Consider the following 19772-nt stretch of genomic DNA (forward strand, 5'->3'; position numbering starts at 1 on the left):
TGGAATTGCAGGGATTGGAGGAATTGGACATTGTACACGTAAAAACGATTTAGGTATAAATTATTATTGGTCTAGCAAATAATTTGGGCCGAAGGTTCTGTAATGTTCTGTGATTTACGCTCGCTGCTCTGCATGAGCGGAAGAGAGTGATTTGAACTCAGAGGGTCGGAAGAGCAGGGGTGGCGTAGATCAGGGAATGTGACGATGGATTAACAAAGGCACGGAACGATTTTTCCACAGAAAACATGGGCAGTGAACGACCCACAAGGAGACACAGAATAGATTCAAGCATATGGCTAACCTGCGTTTTAGCAGCGACCCTCTTTCTCACGGGTATCTGCTGGAGGATTCATGGTGAGTTGAACAACGGTTTTTAGAACGACCAAACCACAGAGAATATGATACTGTTATATCACTCAACCTGATGTCAACACACAACATAATGTAGTAACGATTCACGGTAACACTGTCACGACCCTCGGCGTGGCACCGACACGTCACGCACTGTGACGTGGACACATCCCTCACTGTGACACAGACGTGTTCATCACTTTGAAACAGTCTCATCTCTCATCCTGACAGTAACAGCTACTCCACCGAAACACCGACATAACAGTCACCGTCACAAAGACAAATCCCTCACCGTGACACCGACAAGCCCGTCAGAGTGTCACCCACTCCTTCTGACTGTGAGAACAACGCTAAACATACTGTGACACTGACACATCCACCGTGTCCATAGAACCATAGAAACTACAGCACAGAAACAGGCCCTTCGGCCCTTCTTGGCTGTGCCGAACCATTTTCTGCCTAGTCCCACTGACCTGCACACGGACCATATCCCTCCATACACCTCCCATCCATGCATGTGTCCAATTTATTCTTAAATGTTAAAAAGAACCCGCATTTACCACCTCGTCTGGCAGCTCATTCCATACTCCCACCACTCTCTGTGTGAACAAGCCCCCCCTAATGTTCCCTTTAAACTTTTCCCCCCTCACCCTTAACCCATGTCCTCTGGTTTTTTTTTTTTCTCGCCTTGCCTCAGTGGAAAAAGCCTGCTTGCATTCACTCTATCTATACCTATCATAATTTTATATACTTCTATTAAATCTCCCCTCATTCTTCTACGCTCCAGGGAATAAAGTCCTAACCTATTCAACCTTTCTCTGTAACTGAGTTTCTCAAGTCCCGGCAACATCCTTGTAAACCTTCTCTTCACTCTTTCAACCTTATTTATATCCTTCCTGTAATTTGGTGACCAAAACTGAACACAATACTCCAGATTCGGCCACACCAATGCCTTATACAACCTCATCATAACATTCCAGCTCTTATACTCAATACTCTGATTAATAAAGGCCAATGTACCAAAAGCTCTCTTTACGACCCTATCTACCTGTGACGCCACTTTTAGGGAATTTTGTATCTGTATTCCCAGATCCCTCTGTTCCACTGCATTCCTCAGTGCCTTACCATTAACCCTGTATGTTCTACGTTGGTTTGTCCTTCCAACGTGCAATACCTCACACTTGTCAGTATTAAACTCCATCTGCCATTTTTCAGCCCATTTTTCCGGCTGGTCCAAATCCCTCTGCAGGCTCTGAAAACCTTCCTCACTGCTTACTACATCACCAATCTTTGTATCATCAGTAAACTTGCTGATCCAATTTACCACATTATCATCCAGATCATTGATATAGATGACAAATAACAATGGACCCAGCTCTGATCCCTCTGGCACACCACTAGTCACAGGCCTCCACTCAGAGAAGCAATTCTCTACCACCACTCTCTGGCTTCTTCCATCGAGCCAATGTCTAATCCAATTTACCATTCTCCATGTATCCCTAGCGACTGAATTTTCCTAACTGATCTCCCATGCGGGACCTTGCCAAAGGCCTTACTGAAGTCCATGTAGACAATATCCACTGCCTGCCCTTCATCCACTTTCCTGGTAACCTCCTCGAAAAACTCCAACAGATAGGTCAAACATGACCTACCACGCACAAAGCCATGTTGACTCTCCCTAATAAGCCCCTGTCTATCCAAATGCTTGTAGATTCTGTCTTTTAGTACTCTCTCCAATAACTTACCTACTACTGATGTTAAACTCACCGGCCTATAATTTCCCGGATTACTTTTCGATCCTTTTTTAAACGTCAAATGGTCCTTGACACAGACACGCCACTCACAGCGACGTCGACATGTTTTCCACTGCAACATCAAACCACTGGACACTATGATACCGACGAGTCTCTCACTGCAACACGTCAAATCTCGCACTGTGATCCCGACACCGTGACATAGAGATACATCGCGATGTGACTCGGTACACCTCTCACATGGATCAAAAAACACCTACAACAGTGACAGCTACGCGTCTCTCACTGAAACTCCGACTCGCTGTGACAGGGAATAAACTATCACTGCCACACTGACGCAGCCCCCATCGTGACACCAACAAAAAACTCGCTGATACCCTGTTAATCCCCTCAGCCTGTCTCAGACACGTACCGCACGGTGGCGCCGACGCCCCTCACTGTGCCACCAGCACACGCCTCACTGTGACACTGACGCACCACCCTCCGTGACCCGCTCAGTAGCGTGTCGCTGACACACTGTGAACGCCAAACATCCTACACCATCTCAGATCACCTCCGACCGAAACGACAAACCCCTTAGGGATGACTATCAGGAGATGAACAGGACCCAACCCCAATGTCGACCACAAGTCCATGAGTAAACTTCAACCTTCGAATCCAAGATATCTGAGATTTCCCAGCCGAATCTCTCCCAGAGAAGCTGTATCAATTCGGCTCCGAAACACACCTCACAGTGACACCGACACACCCTTCACCGTGACACTGAGACGCACTCACTGTGACACCTACAGGCTCCTCAGCGTGACCATCGAAGCTCCGCACCAATCAAGAACCTATCAATCTCTGCCTTCAATACATCCAACAACGTGGCCTCCACGGCTGGCTGCGGTAACAAACTCCACAAATTCACCACCATCCAGATATAGAAATTTCTCCACAAAACTGCTTTGAAAGGGCGACCCTCTGTCCTGAGGCTGTGCTCTTTTGTCCTAGACTGCCCCACCAGGGGAAACATCCTTTCCACAGCGACCCTGTCCAGGCCTTTCAACATTCGAAAGGTTTTAATGAGATCCCCCCTTATTCTTCTAATTTCCACAGAGTACAGACCAGCTCCATCAAACCATCCTCGTATGATAAACCATCCATTCGCTGAATCACCCTTGCGAACCCCCTGTGTACCCTCTCCAATGCCTGCACATCTTTTCTAAGATAAGGGGCCCGCAACTGTTCACAATACTCAAGGTGAGGCCTCTCCTGTGCCTTATAAAGCCTCACAATGACATCCCTACCCTCGTATTCCAGACCTCTAGAAATGAATACTAACATTGAATTTACCTTCCTCACCACCGACTCGACCTTCAGTTATCCTTCAGGGTGTTCTGCACAAGGACTCCCAAGTCCCTCTGCATCTCAGATTCCTGGGTTTTCTCCACATTTAGAAAATAGTCCGCACATTTATTTCTACTGCCAAAGTGCATGACCGGGCATTTCCCAACATTATATTTCATTTGCCAATTTCTTGCCCTTTCTCTAAATCTGTCTAAGTCGTTCTGCATCCTACCCGTTTCCTCAACACGACCAGCCCCTCCACCAATCTTCATATGATCTGCAAACTTGGCAACAGCCATCTATTCCATCATTTAAATCATTAATATACGGCATAAAAAGAAGTTGTTTCAACACCGACCCCGCGGAACAGAACTAGTCACTGGCAGCCGACAGAAAAGGATCCTTTTATTCCCAGTCACACCCCTTAACGTGATACCGACACACCGCTCACTGTAGCACTGACAGACGATTCACCGTGACAATGACATCCCCTTCACGACCTCTCTCAGTGTTACAGATCTGTCAGTCTCTGATCGCCTCCGATCAAAAGTACCAGAGACTTCTGGAAGAATATCAGGAGATGAACAGGACCCAGCGCCAACGCCGACTGCAAAACGACGAGCTGAACTCAACCCTTGAATACAGGACAACCGAGAATTCACGCCTGGATCTCTCCCTGAGGACCTGTCTCAAGAATGTTTCGGCCCTCGACAACAACGTCTCCGTCCTCGAAAGCAAGTTATTTGTTCTCGAGAGCAACCACTCCACCCTTGAAAACAAGGTGTTAGTCCTGGAAAGCAACCTCTCCGTCCTGAGCAGCAATCTCTCTGATCAGCGCCAAATGCAAACCCATCTCCTTGACAACTTCAGACACCTCGAAATAAAGTACGGAGCTCTCAACGAAACCAAGGCTGAAATCTGCCAACTGCTGTCCAGTAGAAAGGGTGAGATAACATCCACACTTCCCGCGCTACTAATCACAAGGCAGAGATGGGAGGGGAGGCTGTAGTCTGGGGCTGATATCGGGACTGTACGATGAGACGTGCGGCGATACCCGGCAAGTGCGTGAACGGACGGTGTAGCGCAAGCGACACCTAGTGTCTGATCCCGGCAGGTGCGTGAATGGACGGTGTAGCGGGAGCGACACCTTGTGCCTGATGCCGGCAAGTGCGTGAATGGACGGTGCAGCGGGAGCGACGCCTAGTATCTGATCCCAGCAAGTGCGTGAATGGACGGTGTAGCAGGAGCGACACCTTGTGCCTGATGCCGGCAAGTGCGTGAAGGGACGGTGTGACGAGAGCGACACCTACTGTCTGGACCCGGGAGTGCAATGTTGTCGCTGCACAGGAGGAGCTTCACTCTGCATTCGATAGGAGAGCGGAGAAGCTCTGATCCCCGAATATGAGTGGCGTAATAGTGTGGAGGGAGATTCACTCTGTGTCTGACCCCTGAAGGGTGTGATGGGACGGTGTGGAAGGAGATTCACTCTGTGTGTCTGACTCCTGAAGGATGTGATGGGACGGTGTGGAGGGAGATTCACTCTGTGTGTCTGACCCAGGGAGTGTGTGATGGGACGGTGTGGAGGGAGGTTCACTCTGTGTCTGACCCCGGGAATGAGTGATGGGACGGTGTGGAGGGAGATTCACTCTGTGTCTGACCGCGGGAATGTGTGATGGGACGGTGCGGAGGGAGATTCACTCTGTGTCTGACCGCGGGAATGTGTGATGGGACGGTGCGGAGGGAGATTCACTCTGTGTCTGACCCCTGAAGGGTGTGATGGGACGGTGTGGAAGGAGATTCACTCTGTGTGTCTGACTCCTGAAGGATGTGATGGGACGGTGTGGAGGGAGATTCACTCTGTGTGTCTGACCCAGGGAGTGTGTGATGGGACGGTGTGGAGGGAGGTTCACTCTGTGTTTGACCCCGGGAATGAGTGATCGGACGGTGTGGAGGGAGATTCACTCTGTGTCTGACCGCGGGAATGTGTGATGGGACGGTGCGGAGGGAGATTCACTCTGTGTCTGACCGCGGGAATGTGTGATGGGACGGTGCGGAGGGAGATTCACTCTGTGTCTGACCCCTGAAGGGTGTGATGGGACGGTGTGGAAGGAGATTCACTCTGTGTGTCTGACTCCTGAAGGATGTGATGGGACGGTGTGGAGGGAGATTCACTCTGTGTGTCTGACCCAGGGAGTGTGTGATGGGACGGTGTGGAGGGAGGTTCACTCTGTGTCTGACCCCGGGAATGAGTGATGGGACGGTGTGGAGGGAGATTCACTCTGTGTCTGACCGCGGGAATGTGTGATGGGACGGTGCGGAGGGAGATTCACTCTGTGTCTGACCGCGGGAATGTGTGATGGGACGGTGCGGAGGGAGATTCACTCTGTGTCTGACCGCGGGAATGTGTGATGGGACGGTGCGGACAGAGCGACATTCTGTGCCTGATTTCTAGTGGGTGTACTGGAAGATATGGTGGGAGATTCACTGTTCCTTGTTCCTGAATTGCAGAGCCAGAGTGTTCCCAGGACTGGATCAGATATGAAGGTCCAATTTGAAAGATCTTACGATGTGGCAAAGCAACTTTGTTCAAACTCCTGTTCAAAGCTTTTTGAAATATATGCAACAGAGGAAGAGGTATGTGTGAAATTGACGGTACACCTACACCAGAGTAAAGCTCTCTCCACACCGTCCTATCGCACACGCACCCGGTGTTAGAGACAGAAAGAAGCCCACTCCACACCGTCTCATCACACACTCCCGGGGTCAGGCACAGAGTGAATCTCCCTCCACACCGTCCCATCACACACTCCCGGGGTCAGCCACAGAGTGAATCTCCCTCCACACCGTCCCATCACACACTCCCGGGGTCAGCCACAGAGTGAATCTCCCTCCACACCGTCCCATCACACACTCCCATGGTCAGACACAGAGTGTATCCCCCTCCACACTGTCCGATCACGCAACCACGCGGTTAGACAGAGCGTGACACTCCTTAACTTGTGTTGGTCCTCAGGCATTAATGAGAGGAATTTAAATTCACAGTATTTTGTTTACAACGCTCTCCACGATCAACAAGGATTACATGGAACATACTGGATTGGAAAATGCAATAGCGGGTGAGCTTTTGGGTCGTGGAGGTCTTTGAACCGACAGAAGGTCAGTGGAATTAGGTTGGACTGTGATACAATGCTGCAGGGAGTCAACCGGTCAGCGGGATTAGACTGTGGACCGTCAGATCCTTGTGGAGGAGAGCGCAGAGCACGAGGAATTGTTTGATGACTTACACGGGCTGTGGGGACAGAGTGGGCAGTGGGTTAGTCTGGATACTGACACGGGCTGTGAGGAGAGAGTGGGCAGTGGGTTTAGTCTGGAGACTGACACGGGCTGTGAGGAGAGAGTGGGCAGTGGGTTTAGTCTGGAGACTGACACGGGCTGTGAGGAGAGAGTGGGCAGTGGGTTTAGTCTGGAGACTGACACGGTCTGTGAGGAGAGAGTGGGCAGTGGGTTAGTCTGGATACTGACACGGGCTGTGAGGAGAGAGTGGGCAGTGGGTTTAGTCTGGAGACTGACACGGGCTGTGAGGAGAGAGTGGGCAGTGGGTTTAGTCTGGATACTGACACGGGCTGTGAGGAGAGAGTGGGCAGTTTGTTTAGTCTGGAGACTGACACGGGCTGTGAGGAGAGGGGCTGTGAGGAGAGAGTGGGCAGTTTCGTTTAGTCTGGAGACTGACACGGGCTGTGAGGAGAGAGTGGGCAGTGGGTTTTAGTCTGGAGTACTGGACACGGGCTGTGAGGAGAGAGTGGGCAGTGGGTTTAGTCTGGAGACTGACACGGGCTGTGAGGAGAGAGTGGGCAGTGGGTTTAGTCTGGATACTGACACGGGCTGTGAGGAGAGAGTGGGCAGTTTGTTTAGTCTGGAGACTGACACGGGCTGTGAGGAGAGAGTGGGCAGTGGGTTTAGTCTGGAGACTGACACGGGCTGTGAGGAGAGAGTGGGCAGTGGGTTAGTCTGGAGACTGACACGGGCTGTGAGGAGAGAGTGGGCAGTGGGTTTAGTCTGGAGACTGACACGGTCTGTGAGGAGAGAGTGGGCAGTGGGTTTAGTCTGGAGACTGACACGGGCTGTGAGGAGAGAGTGGGCAGTGGGTTTAGTCTGGAGACTGACACGGTCTGTGAGGAGAGAGTGGGCAGTGGGTTAGTCTGGATACTGACACGGGCTGTGAGTGGGGAGGGATGAGGTGAGAGTGGCAGTGGGTTAGTCTGGAGACTGACACGGGCTGTGAGGAGAGAGTGGGCAGTGGGTTTAGTCTGGATACTGACACGGGCTGTGAGGAGAGAGTGGGCAGGGTTTAGTGGATTGGTTGTTTAGTCTGGAAGACTGACCACGGGCTGTGAGGAGAGAGTGGGCAGTGGTTTAATCTGGAGACTGACACGGTCTGTGAGGAGAGAGTGGGCAGTGGGCTTAGTCTGGAGACTGACACGGGCTTGTGAGGAGAGAGTGGGCAGTGGGTTTAGTCTGGATACTGACACGGGCTGTGAGGAGAGAGTGGGCAGTGGGTTTAGTCTGGAGACTGACACGGGCTGTGAGGAGAGAGTGGCAGTGGGTTTAGTCTGGATACTGACACGGGCTGTGAGGAGAGAGTGGGCAGTTTGTTTAGTCTGGAGACTGACACGGGCTGTGAGGAGAGAGTGGGCAGTGGGTTTAATCTGGAGACTGACACGGGCTGTGAGGAGAGAGTGGGCAGTGGGATTAGTCTGGAGACTGACACAGGCTGTGAGGAGAGTATGGGCAGTTTGTTTAGTCTGGAGACTGACACAGGCTGTGAGGAGAGTATGGGCAGTTTGTTAGTCTGGAGACTGACACGGGCTGTGAGGAGAGAGTGGGCAGTGGTTTAGTCTGGAGACTGACACGGCTGTGAGGAGAGAGTGGGCAGTGGGTTTAATCTGGAGACTGACACGGTCTGTGAGGAGAGTATGGGCAGTTTGTTTAGTCTGGAGACTGACACAGGCTGTGAGGAGAGAGTGGGCAGTGGGTTAGTCTGGATACTGACACGGGCTGTGAGGAGAGAGTGGGGCAGTGGGTTTAATCTGGAGACTGACACGGGCTGTGAGGAGAGAGTGGGCAGTGGGATTAGTCTGGAGACTGACAACGGGCTGTGAGGAGAGTATGGGCAGTTTGTTTAGTCTGGAGACTGACACGGGCTGTGAGGAGAGAGTGGGCAGTGGGGTTAGTCTGGAGACTGACACGGGCTGTGAGGAGAGAGTGGGCAGTGGGATTAGTATGGGGACAGACTCAAGTCCCTGGGGTGACGGTGGGACAGTGGGATTAATATGGGGACAGGACTCAAGTCCCTGGGGTGACGGTGGGGCAGTGGGGATTAATATGGGGACAGGACTCAAGTCCCTGGGGTGACGGTGGGACAGTGGGATTAATATGGGACAGACTCAAGTCCCTGGGGTGACGGTGGGACAGTGGGATTATATGGGACAGACTCAAGTCCCTGGGGGTGACGGTGGGACAGTGGGATTAATATGGGGACAGACTCAAGTCCCTGGGTGACGGTGGGACAGTGGGATTAATATGGGGACAGACTCAAGTCCCTGGGGTGACGGTGGGACAGTGGGATTAATATGGGGACAGACTCAAGTCCCTGGGGTGACGGTGGGACAGTGGGATTAATATGGGGGACAGACTCAAGTCCCTGGGGTGACGGTGGGACAGTGGGATTAATATGGGGGACAGACTCAAGTCCCTGGGGTGACGGTGGGACAGTGGGATTAATATGGGGGACAGACTCAAGTCCCTGGGGGTGACGGTGGGACAGTGGGATTAATATGGGGACAGACTCAAGTCCCTGGGGTGACGGTGAGGACAGTGGGATTAATATGGGGACAGACTCAAGTCCCTGGGGTGACGGTGGGACAGTGGGATTAATATGGGGACAGACTCAAGTCCCTGGGGTGACGGTGGGACAGTGGGATTAATATGGGGACAGACTCAAGTCCCTGGGGTGACGGTGGGACAGTGGGATTAATATGGGGACAGACTCAAGTCCCTGGGGTGACGGTGGGACAGTGGGATTAATATGGGGACAGACTCAAGTCCCTGGGGTGACGGTGGGACAGTGGGATTAATATGGGACAGACTCAAGTCCCTGGGGTGACGGTGGACAGTGGGATTAATATGGGGACAGGACTCAAGTCCCTGGGGTGACGGTGGGACAGTGGGATTAATATGGGGACAGACTCAGTCCCTGGGGTGACGGTGGGACAGTGGGATTAATATGGGGACAGACTCAAGTCCCTGGGGTGACGGTGGGGACAGTGGGATTAATATGGGGACAGACTCAAGTCCCTGGGGTGACGGTGGGACAGTGGGAACACTTTCTGGACTGGCACAGATTTAAGTACTCCGTCCTGAAATTGATTCCTCCTCTTTAACAGGAAAGTGCCTCTAAGGCCGAGCACACGGTGACCTTTAGAAAGTACGAGTGCACGGAATGTAAATCCGGCAGGGTCTAACCCGCTGCAATAATTATCACCACCGTTTCGTCTGTGAGAAGCCAGCACCTTTGTGCCCGGATATTCCTGGAAAGTTCCAGGATCTCTGTCAAAAGCCGGGCGCTGTCCCACTTGGACAAAGTGACAGCCCCCTCTTTGTCCTTCCACTCACTCCCGCACTCGCACTCACCCGTCCCTCTTGCCGGGCGCCACCATCCTAATGCCCTCTCTCTTTCTCTCGCACTCTGATTTGCCATGTTACCCTCTCTTAGCCCCCGTTCCTCCAATCTCTCTCTCCGTCTTCGCTCCTCATTTCCTCCTTCCCTCACTCTCTCTCAATCTTCCCCATCTCTCTCCCTAGTTTCTCTATTCCCTCTCTACCCCTCTCTCGCCCAACCCTCTCCACCTATCTTACCCATTCACTCTCCTCCTCTTTCTTCATCTATTCTCCCTCAATGCTTTGTTTTCTGGTTCTCCATACCGCAATTCTGTTGAAAAAGGCGCTGCTGTCTGTGCCCCTCGTGGTTCTACACACCTCTGCTCTGTCACCTCTACACTCCAAGGCATAAGATCCTGATTAACCCCCATTCCTGTTCATAACTTAGTACCTCTGTCCCGGTATTATCCTCGTAAATCTTCCTCTGCACTCTTCCCAGCTCAGCGGCATCTTTCCTACAGCAGGGCGACCAAATCCGAACACCGTACTCCAAGTGCGGCCTCACCGACGTCTCGTACAACTGGGACGTGACCTCCGACTCCCGTACTCAGTGTCCTGACTGATGAAGGCCAGCGTGTCGAATATCCTCTCTATCCCTCTCGCATCTTTTCCAACAGAATCAGGAACTAATTAATTATCTGTGACTTATAAGCCCCGAGATTTGTTCTTTTGCCCCAAGAGTATTGCGCAAGGAAGTAAAATTAATGTAAATTATAAAAAAGCAATAAACACCGCAAAACAAATATGGAGGTGGTGTCGGACAACGGAAATGCGATGGTGCAGGAGAAAGAGGTGTTGCTGAATCGTTGGGGCTCCAGGCTCCCAATGGTAGTAATGAGCAAGGAGCTTGTCCCGGGTGGTGATGGCCCTGAGTGATGGATGTCGCCGCCTCGAGGCATTGCATCTTGAATAGGCCCTTGACGGTGGGGTTGGTGGTGCCCGTGATAAATCTAGAGCCCTCTGTACCCTCTGGCGACCCTGTGTGTTCTAAACTCCACCTCAGCTTCCAACGATCATCTGTGAACATTCGGTACTCTTCAATGAAAGGCAAATTCTTATCAAACACCTGACGTCGGAATCCCATCTGTAACGAGAGGAGTATAGGAGGTGGTGAAGGAAAGTACAGGGTTGGGTCTGGAATACATTCAGACACAAACTCGAAATAAACAAGACGACAGCAACGAAATCCAAAGATAAAATCACAAACAGTATTACTAGAAATAGATCTCTTACAGTTGAGCACCGAGTGCTCGGCACAAGTCCTTTGACGACACACATTGCATGCAGGAGTGTTACAGGAAATAATAGCCAGTCTGAGTCCAATAGGGAAAGGGACAGTGAACCACACTCCAGGGAATGGACGTGCCGAAATTTCGATGCCTGCCACTGTTCCGTCGAAACTATGGCAACTTCTTCGTGCTTGCATGAATGAGTTGGGCCCACTGTAGACCCTCTGAGTTGCTGACACCCAAAAACGTGAGCTCTGACAGGGCGAAGCAAAATCTGATGTAGCAGTACTTCAGAGGAACAAAGGAAATTACAGAGGTACTGGAATGGCGTGCGTTTCTAGGGAAAATGAAGAAGGTGCAGGACACGTGTATTCCAAAAATGAAGAAATACTCAAACGGCAAAATAGTACAACGGCGGATGACAAGGGAAGTGAAAGCCATTGTAAAAGCAAAAGAAACGGCATACAGCAAAACAAAAAAAAAAGTGGGAAGACAGGGGATTAGGAAGTTTATAAAAACCTACAGATTGCAACTGAAAAAAATAGACGGGAAAAAATGAGATATGAAAGCAAGCTAGCAAACAATATCAAAGGGGGGAGTAAAAGTTTATTTTTCCAAGAATGTTCAAAATGGAAGGGAAATGAGAGTGGATAGAGGACCGCTAGAAAATGAGGTCAGGGGAATAATAACGGGGGACAAGGAGATGGCTGATGACTAAATGAGCATTTTACATCTGTCTTCACTGTGGAAGACTAGGGCATTATTCCTGATGTTGTAGTGTCTGAAGGAAGAGAACTCTGAACAGTACCTACCACAAGGGAGAAGATGCTCAAAACGCTCAGAGACCTAAGTCACCTGGACCTGTGGCAAGCCGGGGAGAAATTACCTGCAATAGAGGAGATGTGGACCGCGGAGACATTCAACTTTAGGGACTCCCCGATACCTGCATGTTGGAGAAGAGGAGATAGAAACATAGAAAATAGGTGCAGGAGTAGGCCATTCGGCCCTTCGAGCCTGCACCGCCATTTATTATGATCATGGCTGATCATCCAACTCAGAACACCGCCCCAGCCTTCCCTCCATACCCCCTGATCCCCGTAGCCACAAGGGCCATGTCTAACTCCCTCTTAAATATAGCCAATGAACTGGCCTCAACTGTTTCCTGTGGCAGAGAATTCCACAGATTCACCACCCTCTGCGTGAAGAAGTTTTTCCTAATCTCGGTCCTAAAAGGCTTCCCCTCTATCCTCAAGCTGTGACTCCTTGTTCTGGACTTCCCCAACATCGGGAACAATCTTCCTGCATCTAGCCTGTCCAATCCCTTTAGGATCTTATACGTTTCAATCAGAGCCCCCCTCAATCTTCTAAATTCCAACGAGTACAAGCCCAGTTCATCCAGTCTTTCTTCATATGAAAGTCCTGCCATCCCAGGAATCAATCTGGTGAACCTTCTCTGTACTCCCTCTATGGCAAGGATGTCTTTCCTCAGATTAGGGGACCAAAACTGCACACAATACTCCAGGTGTGGTCTCACCAAGGCCTTGTACAACTGCAGTAGTACCTCCCTGCTCCTGTACTCGAATCCTCTCGCTATAAATGGAGAAGATGTTGGATGTGGAAGATTATTTTACTGACGTGTCTGATGTGGGTTGTTCCAACAGCACTCGCCACACTGGTCCCACTCGAGTGGGAAAGTGTATGGTCATGCATTTGTGTGGAAGAAATAAACTGACAGTCGATTACTTAGATGGCGAGAGATTTCAAATTGCATAAATGCAAAGGGGCTTGGGAGTGTTTGTGCAAGATTAGCTTAAAAGTTAACCTCCAGGTTGAGTCGGTGGTGAAGAGGGCGAATGCAATGTTGGCATTCATTTCAAGACGTATAGAACATAAACATAAAGTTGTGGTGGTAGGGGATATTAATTTTCCGTATATTGATTGGGGCTCCCATACTGTTAGGGACCTAAATGGTTTAGAGTTTGTAAAATGTGTTCAGGAAAGTTTTCTAAACCAATATATAGAGGTACCAACCAGAATGGATGCAATATTGCATCTCCTGTTAGGAAACGAGGTAGGGCAAGTGACGGAAGTGTGTTTAGGGGAGCACTTTGGTTCCAGTGATCATAACACCGTTAGTTTCAACTTGATAATGGACAAGGATAGATCTGGTGCTAGGGTTGAGGCTCTGAACTGGAAGAAGTTCAAATTTGAAGATATGAGAAAGGATCTAAAAAGCATGGATTATGACAGGTTGTTCTCTGGCAAGGATGTGATCGGCAAGAGGGAAGCCTTCAAAGGAGAAATTTTGAGAGTGCAGAGCTTGTATGTTCCTGTCAGGATTAAAGGCAAAGTGAATAGGAATAAGGAACCTTGGTTCGCAAGGGATATAGTAACTCTCACAAAGAAGAAGAGAGAGTTGTATGACACGTATAGAAAGCATGGGAGTAAGTAAGGTGTTTGAGGAGTATAAAAGTGCAAGGAAATACTTAAAAAAGGAAATCAGGAGGGCTAAAAGAAGACACACAAAGTGAAGGATAATCCAAAGAGCTTTTACAGGTATATTAAGAGTAAAGGGTTTGTAAGGGATAAAATTGGTCCTCTTGAAGATCAGAGTGGTCGGCTATGTGCGGAACCAAAAGAAATGGGGGAGACCTTAAAAGATGTTTTGCGTCTGTATTTACTAACAAAACTGGCATGAAGTCTATGGAATTAAGGGAAACAAGTAGTGAGATCATGGAAACTGTACAGATTGAAAAGGAGGAGGTGCTTGTTATCTTGAGGCAAATTAAAGTGGATAAATCCCCAGGACCTGACAGGGTGTTCCCTCAGTTCTTGAAGGAGTCTAGTGTTGAAATTGCAGGGGCTCTGGCAGATATATTTAAAATGTCGGTGTCTACGGGTGAGCTGCCGGGGGATTTGAGAGTGGCTCATGTTGATCCGCTGTTTAAAAAAGGATCGAAAAGTAATCCGGGAAATTATAGGCTGGTAGGTTTGACGTCGGTAGTGGGTAACTTATTTTAGGGAGTACTGAGAGACAGGAATTACAAGCATTTGGATAGACAAGGACTTATTAGGGAGAGTCAACATGGCTTTGTGCGTGGTAGGTCATGTTTGACCAATCTATTGGAGTTTTCGAGGAGGTTACCAGGAAAGTGGATGAAGGGAAGGCAGTGGATGTTGTCTACATGGACTTCAGTAAGGCCTTTGACAAGGTCCCGCATGGGAGGTTAGTTAGGAAAATTCAGTCGCTTGGTATACCTGGAGAGGTGGTAAATTGGATTAGACATTGGCTCAATGGAAGAAGCCAAAGAGTGGTAGTAGAGAATTGCTTCTCTGAGTGGAGCCTGTGACTAGTGGTGTGCCACGGGGATCAGTGCTGGGTCCATTGTTATTTGTCATCTATATCAATGATCTGGATGATAATGTGGTAAATTGGAGCAGCAAATTTGCTGATGATACAAAGATTGGAGGTGTAGTGGACAGTGAGGAAGGTTTTCAGAGCCTGCAGAGGGACTTGGACCAGCTGGAAAAATGGGCTGAAAAATGGCAGATGGAGTTTAATACAGACAAGTGTGAGGTATTGCACGTTGGAAGGACAAACCAAGGTAGAACATACAGGGTTAATGGTAAGGCACTGAGGAGTGCAGTGGAACAGAGGGATCTGGGAATACAGATACAAAATTCCCTAAAAGTGGCGTCACAGGTAGATAGGGTCGTAAAGAGAGCTTTTGGTACATTGGCCTTTATTAATCAAAGTATTGAGTATAAGAGCTGGAATGTTGTGATGAGGTTGTATAAGGCATTGGTGAGGCCGAATCTGGAGTATTGTGTTCAGTTTTGGTCACCAAATTACAGGAAGGATATAAATAAGGTTGAAAGAGTGCAGAAAAGGTTTACAAGGATGTTGCCGGGACTTGAGAAAGTTATTTACAGAGAAAGGTTGGATAGGGTGGGACTTTATTCCCTGGAGCGTAGAAGAATGAGGGGAGATTTGATAGAGGTATATAAAATTATGATGGGTATAGATAGAGTGAATTCAAGCAGGCTTTTTTCCACTGAGGTAAGGGGAGAAAAAAAACAGAGGACATGGGTTAAGGGTGAGGGGGGGGGAAGTTTAAAGGGAACATTAGGGGGGACTTCTTCACACAGAGAGTGGTGGGAGTGTGGAATTAGCTGCCAGACGAGGTGGTAAATGCGGGTTCTTTTTTAACATTTAAGAATAAATTGGACAGGTACATGGATGGAAGGTGTATGGAGGGATATGGTCCGTGTGTAGGTCAGTGGGACTAGGCAGAAAATGGTTCGGCACAGCCAAGAAGGGCCAAAAGGCCTGTTTCTGTGCTGTAGTTTTTTATGGTTTCTATGGTTTCAGTTAATTTACTGTTTCCTTCTCCATAAATACACAGTTAGAGCAGTTGCAATGGCTTGCTGTAGAGTTGAATACAGGATGTGGGAAGACATGGAGACCTCCAGAGTCCCTGACAACTTCACCTGTAAGAAGGTCATCCAGCTGCTCCTTCTAACACTCTGCGTTACAGAGTTGGAACTGGAACTGGATGAACTCGGGATCACTCGGGAAGCTGAGAGGGTGGTAGGGAGGACACATAGAGAGGTATTTACACCCACAGTGTAGGATACAGGAAACTGGGTGACCGACAGGAAGGGGAAAGAGGTTAAACAGCTAGATCCAGTGCAGAGACCCCTTGTGGCCAACCCGCTCAATAACAGGTATACCGCTTTGGATACTTCTGGATGGGAAGAGAGAGGTGCAAATGACCAGGCAGAAGAAAGTCTCACCGGTCAAGTCTCTGGCACTGAGTGTGGTTCTGTGGGTCAGCAGGGAATAGGGCATGGGAAGGTGGAAGTGTGCCGAGTTGTTGCTATAGAGCTTTCGTTGTTAGAGGAAGAGAAAACCGGTTCAGTGGACGAGAATGAGATTCTTCGATGGTATGTGGTCGTTATCGGTACTAGTAATATCGGTAGGAAGTGGAAGTCAGTTCTGCATAGTTATGAATGTGCAGGTGTGGCCAGAAATTGAAAGAACATTCAGTTTAACACGTGGCTAAGAAGTTGGAGTCGAAACAAGTTCTTCAGATCCCTGGCTCGCTGGGCTCTCTTCCAAGGAAAGTGCGATCTCAAGAGATTTCATTATATTTCAGTTCAATTCAGTTAAAGCAATTCTCTCATACAAGAATACCCATTATGAAGCCAACCCGGAAAACACAATACCAACAGTCATACAAGGCACAAGGCACACATCACATGTATATGATAGAAAGATAGCAAACGCATGAGGCATACCTGCAAAGGACATTCACGAAAAATGTACACACACACACACACACACACACACACACTCACACACTCACACACACACACACACACACACTCACATACACACACACACACACACTAACACACAGACACACACACAGACACACAGACACACAGACACACACACACTCACACTCACACACACACACACACACTCACACACTCACACACACACACACACACACTCACATACACACACACACTAACACACACACACACTCACACAGAGACACAGACACACAGACACACACACACTCACACTCACACACACACACTCACATACACACACACACTAACACACAGACACACACACTCACACACACACTCACACACTCACACACACACACACACAGACACACACACACACACACTCACACACACACACTCACACACACACTCACACACACACACACACTCTCTCACACACACACACACAGACACACACACTCACACACACTCACACACACTCACACAGACACACAGACATCACACACACACACTCACACACACACACTCACACACACACAGACACACACACACTCACACACACACTCACACACACACTCACACACACACACTCACACACACACACACACTCACCCACTCACACACACACACACACACACACACACACACACACACTCACAGACACACACAGACACACACACACACACTCACACACACACACACTCACACACACACACACACAGACACACACACTCACACACACACACACTCACACACACACACACACACACACACACACTCACAGACACACACACTCACACACACACACACACACTCACACACACACACACACACACACACACACACACACACACACACACACACAGACACACACAGACACACACAGACACACTCACACACACACTCACACACACACTCACACACTCACACACACTCACACACACACACTCACACACACACTCACACACACACACACACTCACACACACACACACACACACTCACACACACACACACACACTCACAGACACACACAGACACACACAGACACACTCACACACACACTCACACACACACTCACACACTCACACACACTCACACACACACACACTCACACACACACACACTCACACACACACTCACACACACACAAACATACACACACAGACACACACACACTCACACACACAGAGGCGCGCGTGCGTGCACTTATATATAGTAACATAGAAACATAGACAATACAGGTCCTTCGCCCAACAAATTTGTGCCGAAGATGTCTCTACCTGAAAAATTACCAAGCTTCCCTACAGCCCTTTATTTTTCTAAGCACATACACCTATCCAAAAGTCTCCTACAAGGCCCTATCGTACCCGCCTCCATCACCGTTGCCGGCAGCTCATTTCATGCACTCACCACTCTCTTCTTAAAAAAACTTACCCCTGACATCTCCTCTGTACCTACTCCCCAGCACCTTAAACCTGTGTCCGCTTTTGGCTACCAGTTCAGCCCTGGGAAAAAGCCTCAGACTATCCACACGATCAATGCCTCTCCTCATCTTATACACCTCTATCAGGTCACCTCTCATCCTCCGTCGCTCCAAGGAGAAAAGACCGAGTTCACTCAAACTATTCTCATGAAGCATGCTCCCCAATCCAAGCAACATCCTTGTAAACCTCCTCTGCACCATTTCTATAGTTTCCACATCCTTCCTATAGTGAGGCGACCAGAACTGAGCACATTACTCCAAATGGGGTCTGACCAGTGTCCTATATAGCTGCAACATTACCTCTCGGCTCCTAAATTCAATTCCACGATTGATGAAGGCGAATACACTGTATGCCTTCTTTACCACAGAGTCAAACTGCGCAGCTTCTTTGGACGTTGTGGACTCGGACCCCAAGATCCTTCTGATCTTCCGTACTGCCAAGAGTCTTAGAATTAATACGATATTCTGCCATCATATTTGAAATACCAAAAAGAACCACTTCATACTTATCTAGGTTAAACTCCATCTGCCACTTCTCAGCCCAGTTTTGCATCCTATCAATGTCCCACTGTAACCTCTGCCAGCCCACCACACTATCCACAAGATCTCCTACCTACTTCGGGCCCTGAGCCCTTTGAATCCCACCGTAATCTACAACAGAGCTTGACTTCTGCCGTGTGAACACTAGGGGGCAGCACAGACTACAGGCTGCGCCACTCCGCCCCCACGTCGTGCAGCTCCTTCATGTCCTCTGCCAGCGAGCAGCTCTCTCTGTTTACACCGGAACTGGAGTGGAACTAATATCCCAGAGGGAAAGTTTGCTATTAGAAAGTGGGAGTGGCGGTGTTTAATCTGGAGCTTCAGGGGGATGAAAACCAAAATGCCTTAACAGACAGTAGAGTGGTTGTTGGGGTAGATATTGTCAAGACCTCAGACAAAGTCAGAAAGCAAAGGGTTGATCCTGCCGGGACTCATGTTCTGAGCTGAGTACATTTCAATGCAGGAAGTGTTGTACGAAAGGCAGATGAGCTCAGTGCAGGGGCCAACGACTGGAGGCATGATATTTTAGCCGTTAGTGAGAGTTAGTTTGAAGAAGGCCAGGTCCGTTTGCTCGATATTCCGATTTGCCACTTTTTTTTTTTCTGTCGTGCTAATGCGGAAACATTTTAGGGCGTGGGGCTGCTTTACAAGTCGTTGGAAATATGACGGGGGTGCTAAGTTCCGACAGACTGGAGAACTCGTCTAGGTGAGGCTTTAAAGGTGGAACTAAGGATTAAGAAATGTATGAACTCGTACATGGGGCTACATTATCCACCACCGAACATTCCCGGGGGGTCAGCGAAACAAATCTGTGCAGATATCGCAGACAGTTGCAATAAATATAAGGTCGTGACAGTGGGTGATTTTAAGTTTCTAGGTATTGACTGTGACTCTCAGACTGTGAAAGGAGTAGTGGGATAGTTTGTCAAATGTTTTCATGAAAGTTACCTTCATAATAGGTAGAAAGTCCCAACGAGAGAGTGCAATACTTGATCTCATCTGACCGAATAGGAGAAGGCAGGGGCAGAGATTGGTGTAGGGGACC

At 49.1% G+C, this 19772-nt stretch overlaps 1 protein-coding gene across 1 annotated transcript in view; it reads left to right on the forward strand.

The window, feature by feature from the left end:
• The first annotated feature begins 245 nt into the window (after positions 1 to 245).
• LOC140193387 (uncharacterized) overlaps positions 246 to 19772 on the forward strand; it is a 137177-nt gene continuing 117650 nt past the window's right edge. Inside the window, exons 1-2 of the mRNA XM_072250729.1 lie at positions 246 to 354; positions 3944 to 4378. Of these exons, the coding sequence (XP_072106830.1) occupies positions 246 to 354; positions 3944 to 4378 (544 nt within the window). The remainder of the gene's footprint in view (positions 355 to 3943; positions 4379 to 19772) is intronic.

Source organism: Mobula birostris, unplaced genomic scaffold (genome assembly GCF_030028105.1).
Source record: "Mobula birostris isolate sMobBir1 unplaced genomic scaffold, sMobBir1.hap1 scaffold_589, whole genome shotgun sequence".
Lineage (NCBI taxonomy): Eukaryota > Metazoa > Chordata > Chondrichthyes > Myliobatiformes > Myliobatidae > Mobula > Mobula birostris.